Source organism: Trichosurus vulpecula, chromosome 4, assembly GCF_011100635.1.
Source record: "Trichosurus vulpecula isolate mTriVul1 chromosome 4, mTriVul1.pri, whole genome shotgun sequence".
NCBI classification, from domain to species: Eukaryota; Metazoa; Chordata; class Mammalia; order Diprotodontia; family Phalangeridae; genus Trichosurus; species Trichosurus vulpecula.
The window spans coordinates 137,796,920-137,816,378 of NC_050576.1; the positions used below are offsets into that span (position 1 = coordinate 137,796,920).

The 19,459-nt window shown below is 34.8% G+C and overlaps 1 protein-coding gene across 6 annotated transcripts in view; it reads left to right on the forward strand.

Annotated features, from left to right (window-relative positions):
- The window catches only part of CEP170 (centrosomal protein 170), a 160,030-nt gene that overhangs the window by 77,468 nt on the left and 63,103 nt on the right, over window positions 1-19,459 (forward strand). For all 6 annotated transcript variants that reach the window (XM_036755048.1, XM_036755042.1, XM_036755043.1 and 3 more), the window contains exons 8-10: window positions 3,602-4,081; window positions 14,973-15,139; window positions 15,326-15,619. In XM_036755048.1, coding sequence (XP_036610943.1) covers window positions 3,602-4,081; window positions 14,973-15,139; window positions 15,326-15,619 — 941 coding nt within the window. The remainder of the gene's footprint in view (window positions 1-3,601; window positions 4,082-14,972; window positions 15,140-15,325; window positions 15,620-19,459) is intronic.

Below are 19,459 nucleotides of genomic sequence, written 5' to 3' on the forward strand. Positions count from 1 at the left end.
CCTTTAAGGAGCATACGTAGTAATGATAGTGGTGATTGCACTGTATAGGAACCCTTAATTTTATAACCCTAAATTTGTTGGTTAAGTGAATAATGAATGAATAAATACATGAGTATTGAAAATTGGCCTGTATCTTAAATCTGACAGGAGTCTAGGTTTTCCACACCAGAATGAATTCGTTGATCTGATGCCTGTCAGCTAGTACAGTGACTCTGTAGCAAGGAAAGGAAGAGACTGATTGATTCTTTTACCGTTTAAGTGAGGTGGACAGTAGCATTGTTAAGGAACTAATCTCTATCCTCCTTCCTCCAGTTTTACTCCCCTCATTTTTCCAGCTCCAGAACTAATTTACAGTCCTATAAATAGTAATGGCAAAATGATTTTCTTACTGAAAATTTGTTTTTATATATTTTCAAAGGAAAAAAATATAATACAAATAGAGTATTAGCTCTAAAACTGTGATTATGCAATTATAAATTGTGGTTAATTAATAGTTGAGTCAAATCCCATCTGACTTTAGCATAAAGTATAATTTATGTAGTTCTTTGTATATTGGTATTCTATGTATATGTGTGTGTATGTAGAATAAATTTCTAATAACTAGAATATTTAGATTAGTTTGGATAGGTATACCCTGACTAAAGATGTAAGGGGGTTTGTGAGGATAATCTCAAATTGTCAAGGACTGGGACCTTGGTACCAGTGACAGCAGTAATCACAGATAGGTAGCACCTTAGGCAAATAGCTGGTCCAAATTCTGTCTGAAGGAAAAAAAATTTTTTTATTTAATTTATTTAATATATTTAGTTTTCAGCATTGATTTTCACAAGAGTTGGAATTACAAATTTTCTCTCCATTCTGCCCACCCCCCCACTCCAAGATGGCATATATTCTGGTTGCCCCATTCCCCAGTCAGCCCTCCCTTCTGTCACCCCACTCCCCTCTCATCCCCTTGGGAAAAAAAATTTTTAAAGGAATTACAGACTTAAGGCCAATTCCATATTCCCCCAACTCTTTTGTAGTAAGCTAAGAGAGTCAGGACAAATACAAGTGAATCAAGGTGGTATTATATTTTTTGTACAAACTTTATTGAAGTTGGAATATTAGTAATTCAGTCAACAAATGTTTTTTGAGCATGTACTATTTTCCAGGCACTGTGGATACAAAGAAAAGGGGAAAAAATCCATGGTTTCGTGGGACATACATTTTAAAGAATATGTCCTGTTTTCAAATCATAGACTATATTATTTGACTTAGCTAAGAGTATAATATGCTTAAGAAATTGCATAAATATTTGTTAAATACATAAATAAATTAACAAAATGTTCCTTATCTGGTCTATATTTTCCTTTCTTTGATATGTATCTTCATTCATATAAAAGTTCTTTCCATGTTATAGAAACTCTCTTTACAGATGTATTTCAGCAATTCATTTGTATATTACGGTATTAACTAGTTGTCTAGAATACTAAAAGGTTATAAATGACTAGCCTGTGGTCTGTAGTATATGTCAAAAGCAAGACTATGCCGTGCTGCCTCCCTTTTTGGCTTTTATCCTTACTGAAAAATGCAATTGCCAGTGAAATGTTTGTTGAATATTTCAGATAGTCACATTTTTTATTGTTTTTTTTTAAATTCTAATTTTTAAAAACCAACACACCTAGCAAATGCCCCCTGACTTAGAATCTGATGTTCTAGTTATAGATCTATAAAATTAAACTAGTTTTTTCACCTTGAGGACATTAGACAATTTAAAAGTATATTTTCTTCCCAATATTATGTAAATTTGCTTTTTGCTATCCTAGAACTTTTAAATATTCTTTCACTGTCAGTTAACTTGAACAACTAAGTAAATTTATTATTAATGGCTGTTCGTTTTTTTACTTTCCATTTGGATTTTTTTTTAATCTGGCAGATCCTCTTTCTTGGAAATAAATCTTGATTTCTCCTCTAATCTTTAAAATCATTCACATCAGAAGCTCAAAGTTATTGCTGTATTCCTTTCATTCATCCACCTGGAATTAAGTTATATCCCGTATCCAAAAGATATTCATCTTTTGAATATTTTTTGTGAAGAAACCAATGCAGGCACTTATCATCAAGAATAGAGTACTTCAAATGCTAACTCAGAAGACAAAAGTTTTCGTATTTTGTATTGAATGGTAGAAGTGACCTGAATCACAGAGTTTGAACTGGAAGTGACCTGAGAGGTCATCCAATCTAATGCTCTCATTTTTTAAAGATGAGGAATCCTGAAGGGGTTATATAACTTATCCAAGGTCACAGAGGTTGTGACAGAGCCAGAATTTGAACCCAGCGTTCTGAGCATAAATCAGCATCTTTGCCACTATACCATGTAGCTTCTCTGATTGAAAAATGAAAATGTTTAGTCTGTGTTCTTTGCCTTTTCTTTCCAAGTTCTTCTGCTTCCTCTAGGTAAGGGAGGAGTGGGAGAAGGAAGAAGGGGAGAACTAGAGGATAGATATAGATAAATCTTCTCAGAACTTGGAAATTCCTTCAGACAAATGGGAAGAAATTATTTTGCCTCTGACCATCTTGCTTAGGACATGACTTTTTTGTTTGTTGAATCAAAGAAGCACTTAATTTTTGTTTTGAATTTTGCATGCTTGCCTTTAAATGATATATTAAGATTTAATTAAATTTTAGAGCACAAAATATACTCTTTAATATTGCCTACAAATCTGAATCATTTTAGTTTCTGTAGCAACAGTGAAGTAGTATTCACAAGTTTATTCATTCTCTATGCTACTGTTAGTAGAGCTAAGTTTTGTAATTCAGCTTTACTTTGAAATGGTTGACATCCCTGCATATGTATTCTGCTTTATGGAAATATAACCTAATTTTCTTGTGGAGAAATCAGCTGGCAGTAGGATTTTCTATTTTTACTATACTTCTTTCACATTAATGCTTTGATTTTTTAGCTATTGGTAAATGAGAATATATATATTTTGCTCTCTTATACTTGATTAAGGTGTCTTAAAGTGTCCTTTTTTAAATCAGTTTTATTGAAAATACTAAACTCATGCCTCAATAATTAAGTTTCATATGTCATTACCAAAGTAGTGCCTCCTTAATGATAAGGAAGAATAGCCAATGGTATAATTATTTTTAAAACATCTTTTATATATTGGCTTCATGTTTTAGTCCTCATGAATAATATCTTTTATCCCTTGCAATTCCCCTGAACTTTGTATTTATATCATGTCAAAAGTAAAGTTATTAAGCAACATTTTCCATATAGATTGAAAACTCCAATTCCTTTCCATTGTATTTTGATGAATTCTAGTTCAGAGTTGAAAAAAAAAGCATGATTAACAATGAAATGCCCATTCTTTGCCTGTTTTTCTTACCTTCATTATCTTATGCCTCTTACTTAAAAGTGGCATAAGATAAAAGTTTCGTCTTTCCTCAATATTGTTCACTCTCCAGTATGAATAACACTCCTGAGTTCATATGCTTAGACCTTCTATTCAGATTCCTTGTCTTTTGGTTTTAAGGGTAAGTCGCCTTTACCAGGATTCCCTGTAAATTCCCCTGAAATTCCTCAATATTTTGAATTTTCTTTTATTTTTCTCATTAGGGTGCAGCATAAATGCCAAGCAAGTTGAGGAGCACTCTGCAACTGCAAATGAAGAAGTGCTTTATCCTTTCTGTAGGGAACCAAGTTATTTTGAAATCCCTACAAAAGAATTCCAGCAACCATCACAAATAACAGAGAGCACTATTCATGAAATTCCAACAAAAGACATACAAAGCTCCCATGCAGCAGGTGCAGGGCATGCTTCATTTACCATTGAATTTGATGATAATGCTCCAGGCAAAGTAACTATTAGAGACCATGTGACAAAATTTACTCCTGATCAGCGCCATAAGTCGAAGAAGTCCTCTCCTTCAGGAGCTCAAGACCTTCCTGGGATTCAGACTGGAATGATGGCACCAGAAAATAAAGTTGCTGACTGGCTGGCACAGAACAATCCTCCTCGAATGATTTGGGAAGGAACAGAGGAGGACTCCAAAAGTATTAAAAGTGATGTTCCAGTTTACTTGAAACGGTTGAAAGGTAAAGTTAATTGATCATTTCAGTTCTTATTTTGTGGTAAAGAAAATTAAATGATTTTGCAGTAAGCATACTGTGTATTGTTGTGTGACTTCTTATATGGTGGATTAAGGTGTTCAATTAATTCTATTTAACATATGGAAAGCAAGCAACAGTCATCATCCAACTTTATTCTGTTAATAATAATGTACCTTCATTTACTTTTTCCTCACTTTTCTTTCTGTTTTCCTTATTTTGGGCAGGGGGAAGAGGGGAGGGGATGAAAGGTGGGGGAAGTCTGGTCCTGTGACTTCATAGGTATGTTCTGGGAAGGAAACTCCTTTCACTAAGTCAGATCAGTGACTGTTTTACAACTTAAAGTGTTAGGGAATTGCCAGAGGGAAATGAGAAGTTAATTTACTTGTCCAAAGCTAAACATCATTAAGAGTCAGAAGTGGGACTTGAACCCAGATCTCAGGACTCTGAGACCAGCCAGCAGCCTCTCCACTGTTCCATGCTACTCATTTTCTTGTGAAAGCCAAATTGTTGGTGTTGGTTGACTTTTATGTCGTTAAATATGCTTCTTTATCTCCCATCAGAAGCAAAATATTTTATAGAACATATCACAGAAAACAAAATTAGACATAATATTAAGTTGAAATGATGGAAATGAAGGACTTAAGGAGAATTAAATGGTACTATGATACTTTTATTAAAATGTCTATCTAGACTTTGGATGAGATTTTAAATCATTTTAATACAGAACAAGAATTTTACATTTATAAAAATGACAATACTATTTAATATTATTTTCAAATGGGTATTGTTAAAAATCAGAGTTATGTATGGAAATAAAAATACTATATATTGCCTATTTCTAACATTAAATTCTTGAGCAAAGAGTCACATATTAGAATGTTTGTGAGATGCTTCTCATGTTTTATAAATGTAATGATTAATCAAAGATAGGTATATTTTTACATCAGAAATACAGGGATAAATCAGCCAAATTATCAAATTGATTTTTTTCCTGGTTTTGCTACTTAAACTAACTAGAGATTTTCACTACTTTGATTTTTATTTCTAAAATCATCTTTAAGTGTCTTGAATATTATTGGGAAATAATATATTAGTCTTATAATACATTGTATTTATCCTACTATATTTCAGTGTTCATAATGAACTATAATTTTACTTTCACTATCAGATGAGATTAACCAGGACTCTGAATGTTGTCAGTTGGAGTTCTGCCAATTTGATGGAAGAATAGAAGCCTGTCATGTCACTTTTTTTTAAACATAAGACTGGCTCATTTCCAAGTCAAGTCGGCAAACATTTATTAAGCATCTTCTATTTGCAAGGCACTGTGTTCAGCACTTAGGATACAAAGAAAGGCAAAATTGAATTCAGATATTTATCAAGTACCTACTTAAGTGCAGAGCACCATGCTAGGTGCTAGAAGAGATATAACATTTAGAAAAGAATTGGTTACTGACCTCATCTAGTAATGAGGACATGATATATAAACAAATAACTAATTCAGTACTTGATAAGTGCATAAAAGAGGAGTAAAAAAATGTTATATGAGGTCAGGGTAGGAGAAAGATCATAAATATATGAAATGCTTCATGACTTTGTCATTCAGAACTGTGTATTATTTTAAGATAATTTGGTTCCCTTTTAAATTATCTTGCTAAATCTTCAGTGACATGACCATTGACATGACATTTGTATTTTTGAGGCATAACTAAAATACAGAAACCCTGAAATAAAGTTCATAATCATGACTTTGATCCATCAATAAAAGGCTAATTATGTTTAGCTTTTACTATAGTATCATAGTATGGATATATTTTAGAAGATTTTTCATCAAAGTATATTTTTTAAATGTAGTTTCAAATAGTAAATGTCAGTCCTCTAGAAAATTCACTCTATAATGGTGTTGGCCAGATGAGACATTATTATGCATGTATATGTGGTAAACACAAAGTAGTAGTATTGTCAATCATCTCTATTGCTTTTACCAAGTTTTAAAATTGTTCTTTATTAGATCTTCAATTTAGAAAGGCATAACTTAAAACTGCTAAATTATGTAATTAGCCAGCATAAAACCACCGTCAAAACTTAAATGATAGAGTGAAGAAATAACTAAGTTTGACAAATACATGTCTGAAAATGTCACAATTCACAGTTTAGTTTTATTCTGTACACATGATGAGTTAATTTCTTTTACTACTAGAGCTTTAAGATTCAGTTAGTCTAAGTGATAGCTCTGAGCACATCTGCTTTCTAGCTAGTATCAAGACCACGAGTCATCTTGAAGGGGAAAGACTAGAAGGGAAAGCTAGGAGGATTGTTTAAAAAAATGTATTTATTTTGCGGCTAACAGTTCATGAGGAAGCCTTCAGTATAAGGAATCTCCATTTGACTTAGGAATACATACATACTTTGTCTTGCAAAGCTCATGATGATTTACCTCCTCCCCCCATGATGACACAAAACAATGACAGTTCTTATTATCTTATGCTTCTGTAAGTGCTTAGTTGCTTAGTAATGAGCTTTGGGGCGGGGTGGGGGGAGTGGTATTCAATATATAACAAAACCCAATTTAAAATATTCTGAAGTGAAAGGTCAGTCATTAAAGTTAATTTTATTCTAAAAAGAAATTGATAGTTTACCTTTAGGAAATTTTGTTAGAGGTGATTCTCAGGACATAATGAGTTGAATAAAGACAAAAAGTCAGACATCTGAACAGGTACCTGTCATAGTAGGGGATAACAAAAGGAAGCACTATTGATAAGTTGTTTTTTTATTTATAAATGAATATTTTATAGGGCACATTGAATTTGTGTTTTAGTAATATTTAGATGGTGAGGAAACCACTGAGTTATTGAGTTACCTGAACAACAGATAAATTTTTTAGTTTGCCAAAAGAAACCTTCTTTCTGTAAAATAAATATTTCTAATTATTGGTATTGAGGTAAAACATTTTTTGTATTTTTTTAATATAGTGTCCTGTATTTGAAAAAAATTATAAATGTAGTTGTTGCTATAAGCCTGACAAACTTAATTGTTAGAGGAGACAGTAAGATGTGAAGATACCACTAGACTGGGAGAAGGAGGCCTAAATTCTAGTTACTATGCAGCTAAGCTCTATGACCCATCAATTTCCTTATATTTAAATGAGATAGATGGACTAGATAATAACATTTTCAGTATTACTTTATTATTAGAAATGAGGAAATTGAAGTTCAGAAGAGATTCAATGACTTGCCTGCAGTCACTGGTAAAGCTCAAATTTAAACCCATATCCTACTGACTCCATTCCAGGGCCTTTTCTACCACACTGCACAAAATCTCAATTCTTCACAATCCCTTTAAGGATTAAAATTATCTTATCTCTTTACATTTGTCATTTTGAAAAAGAATAGGAAAAAATAGAATTTTGTTAGTTCAAGTAATCATTTTCAGTTCTTACACTTACCTAGCATAACCAAATACAAGCAGTGATACAATTTATAAAGTTTCATGTTCTTCCTTAATTGTATCATTGTGCTGGTAGAGTTTGTTTGATTTCTGTTTTCCATTCTAGAGTTTTGTTTCTTTTACCTTAATCAACAAACATTTATTAATGCCTCCTGCAAGCCAGGCTGGGGAAACAAAGACAAAAAACGAAACAGCCTCTCCCTAAAAAGAGTTAACATTGTATCAAGAAAGATAATATATAAGTATGTACATAATAAATAGCAAGTAGTTAGGGAAAGGAAGGCATTAGTAGTTGAGGGTCTCAAGAGAAGCTTCATGCATAAGGTAGTGCCTGAGCTGTGTCTTGAAGGAAGTTAGGGATCCCATGATATCTAGGTCTTTCCCCTGAGGAAGGTCAGAGCAGAGGCATGGAGATGAAGGAGTGTGATGGAAAGAGAACTGAGAGAGGCGGCCAGTGAGAGCACAGGAGGGGAATGATGAATAATGAGGCTAGAAAGGTCAGGAGGGGACAGGGTGTAAAGGGTTTTAAAAGTTAAACAGAGGAAGTTATATTTTATCCTAGAGGCAATAGGGACCCTTACTAGAGCTTATTGAGTTGGGGTAATACCATGGTTAGAATTCTACCTGTGATGCTTGATACTCTGGACTTTGAATTCAGTGTTTATATCAGTGGGACCTTGGTTTTGAGAGACCTTGTTGTATAGCAGAAAGAACATTGGCTCTGGAGTCACAAAACCTGGATTAAAAGCCTACCTCTGGAACTTTTCCCTTTTGTGACCTTGGACAAGTCACTACCCTCCCCCCTTCCCCCAAGGCCTCCTTTTCTTCACTTGTAAAGTGAGAGGTTACACAAGATGGCCTCTGAGGCCCCTGAGTTAGGAACTTGGTGACTAGAAGAAGAATGGAGTATTCAACAGAAATAGGAAACAGGAAAGTTTGGTATAAGAGAGGGTTTAGGAGGAAAGATATTAGTTTTGTTTTGTATATATTAAGTTTTAGCTTCCCTAGAACATCAAGTTTGAAGTGTCCAGTAGGTAGTCGGTAATGTGGTACTAGAGCTTAGGAAAGAGATGGAGTTTGGGTTTATGGATCTGGATGTCATCTGCATACAAGTGATAACTAGGTATTTGGAAGCTAATGAGATCACCAAGAGAAGGGAGTGTAGAGTGAGAAGAGGATCCAGGACAGAGCTGACCTATACCTGTAGGTAGGAGGTATGGTATTGATGAAGATCCAACTGAAAACTTGATATGGAGCAGTCATGTAGGAGAAAAACCCTGAGAGAATATCAGAGGGAGAGGGTACTACTTAGTAGTATCATTAATCATCTTAAATATTTTTGCCTTTTGGGTCCACATTACTTTTTGAATAGTTACTATATTGAAGATTTTCATATTTGTTTCATAGTCTGAGTCTTAGTCATCACCCATCCTTTGGAGAGGTATTTTAGAGACATTAGAAACACTTTTATAAATCATTATTGCCCTCTTATTCTCCTGCCATTGATTTTCTTTGCCTCCTTCTCATCTTTGATTTCTAATTGTTTTCCTCTTTCTTTACCCTTTCTTTTCCTGAGTTGTTTTACTTCTCCTATGTACCATCTCTTTCTCCTCCTTTCGTATCTGCTAAGTGTTGTCAGTGGCCAGTTTTTCAGAGCACTGAGGAATTCTGAGGCTGACTCCTTAAAATCCAGTCCTCTAGAGAGAGTTCTGTTCTCTGTGGGCTTTCCAGATTTGCTCCTGAGGTTTTCATTATTAAAGTACATTATGTTGTACCTAAATTAGTCAACAAGTAGCCTAGGGTGTTTGTAATATTAAGGTATTTTGGCAGTAAATTATAGAATAGATTCACAATCTTCACAAAAAGAGGCGATCGCCAGAGGTGGAGAACCTGTGGCCTCAAGGCCATCTGTGTGGCCTTCTGGGTCCTTGGGTGCAGCCTGTTGACTGAGTCCAAATTCACTGAACAAATCCCCTTAATAAAAAGATGTGTTCTGTAAAACCTGGATTCAGTCAAAGGGCTACACTTGAGGACCTAGAGGGCCACATGTGGACTCGAGGCTGCAGGTTCCCCACCCCTGATTTAAGCTGTGATTCGCTGCAAAGTTCAGCATATATCCAAAATATCTTTTAACTTCATTATAAATTCACATTTAAGCAAGGTAGTATTAGATTTTTTTTTATTCTTTTTGGCATTTAATTCAGATTTAGCTTATGGGCATGCTGAGTCAGTGAAAGGTCAAATAATATGCATAAAATTTTACATCAGATCGGTAACAGAATAGGGAAGTATGAGTTAGCTTATGGTGACTATTATTAACCATGATATTTTAGACTGCTGTTAGAAATATCTACTTGATGACACTCTACAAAGTAGACAGAAACAGATCCTTGAATTGATTTTTCTTAGTACAGTGCCATAAACCCATATAGTTCTCAAGCACATGTTTATATATCATAGGAATATAGATAGTTTATAACCTCCTTTCTTCTAGGAAGTTAGACCTTTTACCAAAGGATATTCCTAGGATAACAGAGCATAGTTAGTGAAGGCTTACAAAAAGTTAAAAAAAAAATCAGGGATGTGCTTAGATATTTGAAAAATGGATTCTGTAAATGTTAATTGATGGTAGTGCTATATGTAACTCTCAGTCATATATATATATATTAATTTTCAGTTGAGAAATCAACTCAGATTCAGAATTAGCATGTATACATACAAATATGATTGTTATTTCTCTTTATACAAGGAAATAAGAATGTAAATGAATGTGAAAACCAGTTAAAACACATTTCATAGAATCACAGGACCTCAGAGTTGAAAGAGATTTGAGAAACTTTCTAGTTCAATCCATAGCTGCACAAGAAATCCCCAGTGCCATATAACTGACAGGTTATACCAAGTTAGTCAGTCCTTGCTTGAAGAATTTCACTGAGGAGAAATCTACCACCTCCCAAAGCAGCCTATTCTAATTTTGAATATCTCTAGCTATTAGGAAGTTTTTCTTTACATCAAGCCTAAGTTTGACTCCCTATAATTTATAATCATTACTTCTAGTTCTTTTGTCTGAGGCCCAATCTACTCTTTCTTCCACGTAATAGCCCTGCAAATGCTGGAAAGGGCTGTCATCAAAAAAATAGAAAGCAAAGTATTTATCTAATGTACCAGGCACTCAGGATATAAAGGAGCTTATAGTGTAGCCAAGGAAGACATGTGTGTTTGCATGTATGAATGTATATAGAAAAACAAACTATGTTGAAAATTGATAAACAGTAGTTTTTAAGGAGGGATAGCTAGGTGTCTCAGTGGATAGAATGCTGGGCCTGGAGTCAAGAAGACTCATCTTCCTGAGTTCAAATCTGGCCTCAAACACTTAGTGACTGTGTGATCCTGGGCAAGTCACTGAACCTGTTTGCCTCAGTTTTCTCTTCTGGAGAAGGAAATGGCAACCACTCCAATATCTTTGCCAAGAAAACCCCAAATGGGTTCATGAAGATTGCAACACAACTGAAGCAACTAAAGAACAACAATTTTTTAAGGAAAATAGCTAGCAGTTGGAAAGATCAGTACAGGCTTTATGTAGAAGGCATTATTTGAGTCAATCATTAAAGAAAACCAAGAATTCTAAGATGTAGAGGTGAGGAGGGAGTGCATTCCAGGCATTGGGGACCATCATTGCAAAAACACATAGATGTGAGATGAAGTGTCATTTTTGAAGAATGGTAAAAAGATCAGTTTGGCTAGACCATAATGTGTGTGAAAAGAAGTATCATGCAACAATTATATAAAGGATGGTTGGGGTTAGGTTGTAAAGGGTTCTTAATGCAAAGCAAAAAGATCCTAGACAAAATAGGGAGCCAATGATTTATTGAATCAAGGATTAACATGGTTAGATCTTAATGGGGTATGGCAGTGGTCCAGACAAGAGATAATAAGAACCCGAAAAAAAGCATTGCTGCTGGGTGGGGAGGGATAGGTGATGGACATGAGAAATGTACTGGTGCCAAGATTTGTCAACTAATTGGGTATGTCTTGTGAGTGAAAGGGAAGAAGAATTAAGATGATGCCAAACTTATAAACTTGGTTGACTGGAAAAATGGTAGTGCTTTCAGTAGAAAGAAAGAAGTTTGATAGAAGGAATAATTTAGAGGGAAAGATAATTCATTTTGGACATATTGAGTTATCGATGTGGGACTTAAACTCAGGAGAGCGACTGAGACTGGATATTTATATTGGAGAGATGTCAGCATAAAGACTATTATTAAATTCTTGGGAGCTAATGAAATCTCTAAGAGATCATGTAGGGAGAAGAGGGACTAGGAAAGAGCCTTGGAATACACTTACAATTAAAGTCCTTGGTATGAATGGTGTTTTGGCAAAGAAGACTAAGGACAATGTGCACATGAACATAGAGACTATTCACAGGGGTAGGGTGGTAACCATTGTCCACTGTTGCAGAGAGGACAGAGAAGATGAGGACTGAGAATAGACCATTAGATTTGGCAATTAAGAACCACTGGTTACTTTTGAGAGATCAGTTCCATTTGAGTGCTGAAGTTACAAATCGTAATTGCAAAGGGCTGAAAAATGAGTGAGAAGATGGGAAGTGAAGGCAACAAGTATGCATAGCCTCTTCTAGGATTTTAGCTGAGGAAAGGAAGAATTGAAGGCAACAAATCTATATCCAGGTGTGAGGAACTTGCAGCCTCAAGGCCTCATGTGTAGAACCAATCACCTTAATAAAAAGATTTATTCTGTAAAACTTGGACTCAGTCAAAAGGCCGCACCCGAGGACATAGGAGGCCACATGTGGCCTGGAGGCTGCTGGTTCCCCACCCCTGTATCTGCCAGAGTAGAAGGAAGGGGATGGGATCAGACAAGGAATTAGCCTTGAACAGAATAAGGGACACATTATCAGAGACTGGAGTAAAGAGAAAGAGAAAAAGAAATTATGTCAAAGGATTATGCGATCATGTTCTTTCCTTGAGTCTTCTCTATGCCATTTCCCCCCAAAATTCCTTTAGTTCTCATATTTTTTGATCCTGAGAGCTTTCACCATCTTGTTTACCCAACGTTGGATGCTCTCTAGCTTATCTATGTATATAAACATGCCCCTGCTTCTCTAACCCCCTGACTCCCACCAATCTTAAAAAAAAAAATTCACATGATCAGACCATCACCATTACATTTCATTCTACACTTCATATTCCTTTTTGGCTAAAGTCTTTGAGAAAGCTATCTACAATCAGTGCCCCCTACTCTCTCTGTTTGGGCATCCAACCTCATTATTCAACTGAAACTGCTCTCTCCAAAGTTACCAGTGATCTCTTTACTGTCAAACCTAATACCCTTTTTTCAGTCCTGGTCCTGATTAACCACTCTGAAGCCTTTGACATTATCTTCAAAGTGTGCTTCCTAAAGTGCAGGCCTTACTATGTCTTCCCCTACTCAATAAACTCTTTTGTCTCCCTATAACCTCCAAGGTCAATAGGAAATCTTATTTTTGGCTTTTAAAGCTCTTCATTTAAAGCTCTCTCTACTTTTCCAGTCTTCTTCCTCTTTTTTCTCTTCCACTAACTTTTAGAATTCAGTTATATTGGCTTTCTTGCCATTCCTCTCACACATTTCATGTCCCCACTCTGTTCTTCCTTTCTCAAATATCCTGCTCCTTCTACCTCTTGATTTCCCTGGCTTCAAGTTGCAGTTCAAAAAACCCTCTAATGGATAGGAGGTTTTTATTAGTCTTCCTCAGTCTTCTCTGCACCCCCATTCTCCCACTAGAAATGCATTCACTTTGAGATTGCACCTCATACTGTATATAACTTTCATACAACAATAGAATGTGAACTCCTTGAAGTGTTTTTCCTCTTTATATCCTGAGCACTTACACAGTTCCTGGCACATAGTAAGAACTTAATAAATGCCTGTTGGCTTACTATGACTTTCCTTAAAAATGTGGCATCCAAAAACTGAACTTTTGGGGTGTGGTTTAACCATGGTTGATATATCCTAATCTTTCACCATATATTTCTCTTAATGTAACCCAAGATTACTTTTACTCTGTGATATAAAATTTGTTGAGGAGTGTTCTACAAATTAGTTTCCAAATTTTCTGGAAGGATAAAAGTAACCACAGGAGTGTGTTGGCAAATCTTTAACAACTGACTCTTGGGGTAGGGGTCTTATATATACTTTTAAGTTTAATCTGCACTAGTAACAGTATATGCACAATATACTTTTAAGTTTAATCTGCATTAGTAACATTTTTTCCACCACTTTCTTAAGTCTAGACAATCAACCAAACAATAAGTCAAGCCTTGATTTATACTGTTTGCTGATTTCTGAGGTGTAAATATTCACATTGAAAATTAGTTCTTTGGAGCTGGTACACTACTGAAAATAAACTTTTAAATACAGTTAATTGAATTGCTGCCTTTTCATTTTGTAATTTATCATTACTTGATATAATTTGTAAAGATAGATAGTAATAATGTTGATAATAATAATAGCTAGTATGCTTATAGTATTATGTTTTCAAATCACATTACTTATGTTATTTTATGTTATCATTTGATCCTTTTAACAACCCTGTAATGTAGTTGCTAATTATTATGCTCATTTTATAGGTGAGGAAACTAAGGTCAAGAAGTTGTGATTTGTTGAGTGTCATATAACTAATGTATGAGAGAGGATTGAATTCAAGTCTTCCAGATTCCCAGTCTAACACTCTACTATGACACTTAGCTTCCTTTTCTTAATAGAAAGCACTTTGACATCTATTACATATGGCTCTAGACAATACCACAAATTTCCTTGTTTGTTGTTCAGTGGATATGCAATAAGGTTACAGTAAAGTTATAATGCTTAACTTTAGTTTTAGCAAGTTCATGCAAATCAGATTGTTTAAAATAACATTGAAGTCCTATTATTCTCATAAGGTATTTGTCAGAACATCATTTCCATGTGATCACCCAGTTTTTCCTTTCAGTTCTCCTTAGGACTATTAGGATCAAATTTCTGATTGTTTAAATAGGCTCAAGATTTAAGCAGAGAGGGGTGCTTCTTCACTATAATTGTAAATACAAAATGATACAGATGATGTGGTACTGGGTTTTTATTTTTGTTTTATTTTTTTTTTTTTAGTAAATCAAGATTAAAGATTTATTGTGTTGAAATTTAGGTGAAAGTATATAATTTGTATTACTTATTCCTGATGTGTTTATAAAATACTTATTGTTTGGCTAATAGAAACTAGAATATCATAAGTATTAAGCTTGAGGGAAGTATGCAGAGCCTGTTATTGAATGGAACAGAGAGACCTTGGATAAATCAAAGCAAAAAACAGACTTTGATGTCAGTTTTGTGTCGTGTACATGTGATTTTATGTTCCCATCTCAGCGTCATGATGTGTTTTTCTTTGTATCAATAGGGAATAAACATGATGATGGCACACAGAGCGATTCAGAAAATGCTGGAGTACACAGGCATTGTAGCAAGCGAGCAGTTCTTGAGGAGCATTTAAGGCGTCACCACTCAGAACAGAAAAAGCTACATCAGAAGGCCCAGTCTACAGAAAAACATCAAGAACAAGTTGTTGTAAGTCAAACTGCTTTTATGATTGAATTCTTTGATGAAGACAATCCCAGAAAAAGGCGGTCATATTCCTTTACTCAAAGTGCGGGAGCCTTGTGTCAGGAAACTCCTTATTCAACACCACATACAAAACTTGAGAAAGCAAAACCTACATCAGCAGATGCCAAAGTGGTTTCTTTTTCTTTACAGACTAGCTCTGCACGCCACAGAGCAGGGCATGGTGTTCCACATGGGAAACTATTAAAACAGAAATCAGAAGAGCCATCAGTGTCATTACCCTTCCTACAAACGGCATTATTAAGAAGTTCAGGCAGTCTTGGGCATAGACCAAGCCAAGAGACGGATAAAAAGCTAAAAATTCAGCCTGTTTCTGCTGCTTCTGAAAAGGACAATGATGACGACCAAAGTGACAAGGGCACCTACACCATTGAACTGGAAAATCCCAACAGTGAAGAAGTAGAAGCTCGGAAAATGATTGACAAGGTATGCAACTGATAATATGTAAATGAATTTTTTTTAATTGCAGATTTTGGAATTACTGAAGTTCAATGAAGACAAAGTATTCACATTGTAGACTGCAGTATTGGTACTGTATATCCTGACAAACAGCTACAAAACTTGAAAATGATTCTAGATTGAATGCTGATTTAAGTTATACCTGTGGAGTTCTGTAGCCTAAGTTTTCATATGTAAAATTATTTAAGGTTAAAATATTGGCGCCTACAATTGAACAGTAATGTAAATTGTGCTATTAGTCCCTGCGGCTAATAGGGATAATAGGGATGCTAGTTTTGTAAATACAGGAAACTCAACCAATGATTTTTAAACATAAACTTATGCTTCTTGTTTTCACGTCAGTAACAGTTATGAATGTTCTGTTTTCAACTGCTTTTTCTAGGTCTTAGTTTGTTCCTTTCCACTTATTAATACTTTATGAGTGACATAAAATCAGTGATAATAATAATAATAATAATAAGGCTTAGCACTTCTGTAGCATTTAAGGTTTGCAGAACATTTTACATTTATTATCTCATTTGGTCCTCACAACCCTGTGAAGTCTCTGCTATTATTTCTCATTTAGTGGATGAGGAAACTGAGATTGAGAGAGGTTAAAAGACTTGCTCAGGATTACACAACTCGTTAGATGTCTGAGGCAGGATATGAACTCAGATCTTCTTCACCACAAGTCCAGTACTCTATGCACTGTGCCATCTATCTACTTCTTTAGCTAATCTTTTTTCAGAAACTCTAAATACAGCTATGGAGGCTTCATAATTACTCATCTGCTTCTTAGAATTGCTTTTAAATGTTACTGATCTAGCCAAAATATTTCCGTTTTCTTTGTTCATAGCTTTTTAAATGTCTTTTATAAAGTTTAAAGAAGATGCAGCAATCCTCTATTTATTGCTGTAATAGGAGGTTGAATTTAATACTAAGTCATCTCTAGCTGCTGATTTCATTATAAAGGAAATGTAAAGATATAAATGTTATCATGGAAATCGTTTTTAGGACTGGAAAATGAGTCATGGTAGTCTGTGAGTTCTTTAAGTGGCAAATCATTATTTTCCTTCCAATTTATTTTAAGAAAATCCCTAATTTGTCTTTTTTTTACTTTTAAAAGGAAAACTTAGACTTTTAAAATATAATAAAGCACAAAATAGAATCCAAGAATCAATAATTAAAGTTTGGTAAGACACTTTGATGATATGGTGTACATTCTTATACTTCTTAAAAAGGTTAAATTTCAGTGTTGATATTTTCCTCTACAAGCTATAATAAATTAACTAAGTTAATTAAACTTTCTCCTTTAAGGACAAACATGAAACAACAATTTTAAATACTTTATGCTGGCTTATTTTTATAACTTTGAAATTATCTTACCATTTTTACTTCAAAGATTTTAATTTTACCTTTTCACACTGTCAGACTTCGTTGTCATTTTTCTTGCTGCTAAAAAACATTACTATTCTGCTTCTGACCTAAATAATTTACATGTTCCTACATTTAAAAAAGAAGCCAACAAAGTAGAAAGTTTTCAAGCCTTGGTGACATAAGAGTCAAAACCAATAGATGTGGTTCATTTAAGAAATGTAAAAGTAATGCAAAACTACAAATCAAGTAGAGATATGATAGACCACATTTGAAATCATCTTATATCAAGTAGTCTACCAGCTAAAGAAATGGTATAGTTTGTGTGTGGTATAAGAGCAAAACCTGTGGCAAACAGTGAAATTGGTAATTTTATCACAGGTTTAGATCCATTAAAACTTAAAAACAATTACACAAAAGTCCAAAGAGTTGTTCCATGTCATTTCAAGTTTTTCTAAAGGAAAGAGGAAAAATCATACAGTTCATGCTTTAAAATTTTAAATCACATTGTTCTTTGTTTAGTTAGTCTGTATCCTTAACAAAAAAAACATGCTTTTTTAAAAAAAAGATTACCTTTTTTTCTTTTTTGTACTAAGTCTTGGTTGAAAAGTCAAGTCATAGGCAAAGAGAAGACTAATATTCATATCATTAGTGGGAGATCCATTTTACGTAAGCTATTTAAAACAACTGTTTCACATTCCTTTAACTTTTTAGGATTTAGTTTTTCAAGATTTAATTCCTATCTCCTGTGGCTGGTTTAGAATTAGTTGAGTGCTCTTTGAACTGTTACTCTGCCATTTACTTCTTTGTGACCTTGTATAAATAATTGCTCTTCAATTTTACCATCTATAACAAGGGAATTCAACTTGATTGCCTTTAAGGTACCTTCTGATTCTAAATCTATGATCTGTTGACTTGACTTTATTTGGATAAAAATTTGTTTTCACTTTTGGAAAAAGAAGCTTTAAAGTGCATATGTAGAGTGGGCAACTCGATTTTACACTTGGCACTTGAGTAAAATATGAGGTTGAACAAGATCATCTCTAAGGTCAGCTTCCAGCTGTAACATTCTGTGGGTCTCAAAGAATGTAGTAATTCTTCATGAAACTTTTCTGTCTTAAAATGAAACAAGGGTGATGAACTAGAACCCTCATCTCCTCTTACACGATCGACCTCTTCATTCATATTCTTGCCACCTCTTGCTTGTTCACTTGCAATGGGCTTATTGTTTTCTGTCTCTTCTACTACTCCTACTCAATCAACATAGCTGCCAAGTGATTTTCCTTTGGCTCAGTACAAATCATGTCAATCCTCTACTCAGTAAAATTCCATTGGTTCCCAGTTGCCTCTGGGATAAAAGATAAACTCCTCTGTTGGATTTTTAAAGACCTGAATATGTTGGCACTGATCTGTCTTTCTAGCTTCATTCCACGTGACTCCATTTTTCTCACTCTGTGTGGTCCAGCCAAACTGGCCTTCTGTTTCTTACATGTGGCACTCTGTCTCCTTGTTTCTGTCCCCTTACACTAGTTATCCCCCATTGCCTCTTCTGCCTCAAAGGATCCTTTACTTCTTTCAAGCACCAACTCAAGCTTTTCCTGATCTCCCCAAACACTAGTGGCCTCCCTCCCTAACATTCTGCCCGGCACTGCCTGTATCTTCCTGCCATTCTAGTTCTTCTTCCACCTCCCCTACCCCCCCACCCATTTCATTCTCATCAAAGTAGCCACCAACATTGGGCCCAGTAGCAAGGTCTATTTTGTTTCCTCTCCAGACCAATCAAAAACTTTACAGTAGCTGTAGAATTCTAAGAAAAAAAAAATAGTGGCAGTGAACAGCCATGAGAGGCCAGAAATCTCCCCTTTCTGAAACTGTGATTCCTGACAACCTTGGTCCTAGATTATTCTTATTCTTCTCAAACATTTTTCATTGGCTATGACAGTCCTGGGTTTTGGCTTTCTATCATCCTAATACTGTTTTCTCTTTGATGATATATCCTTCCTCAATTTCTCTTCAGAAATATCTTCTGTCCTGGGCCTTATTCAACTTTATCAGAAATATCAGTGGTTCTGGGCTTATAGAGTAGAATTCAGATTGAATTTAAAGTGCACTGTGGGTAGAAATGTAGGAGAGAATTGTCATCCCCAGATGCTATTACGTGAGTTAATCTGTAGAATTTTTTCCAGTTCCAAAACTTAATTAGCTAAAATCCTTATTTCTTAAAACTCATGAGCTTACTGACTCCTTCTTCTTGTTCTCAAGTGAATAACCTTTCTCCTCCCATCCCTGCTCCACCCTAAGTAGCTGAAAACCTAGGTCTTAGTCTCAGAAGGCCTGAATAGTTTGAGATATATTCCACTCCCAACTTTGCAACGAATTTAATATTTTAAAAATTTTTGTCCTGACCTTGGAAGAACAGCAGAGAGGAGAATAGAACATACTAAGATCACACAT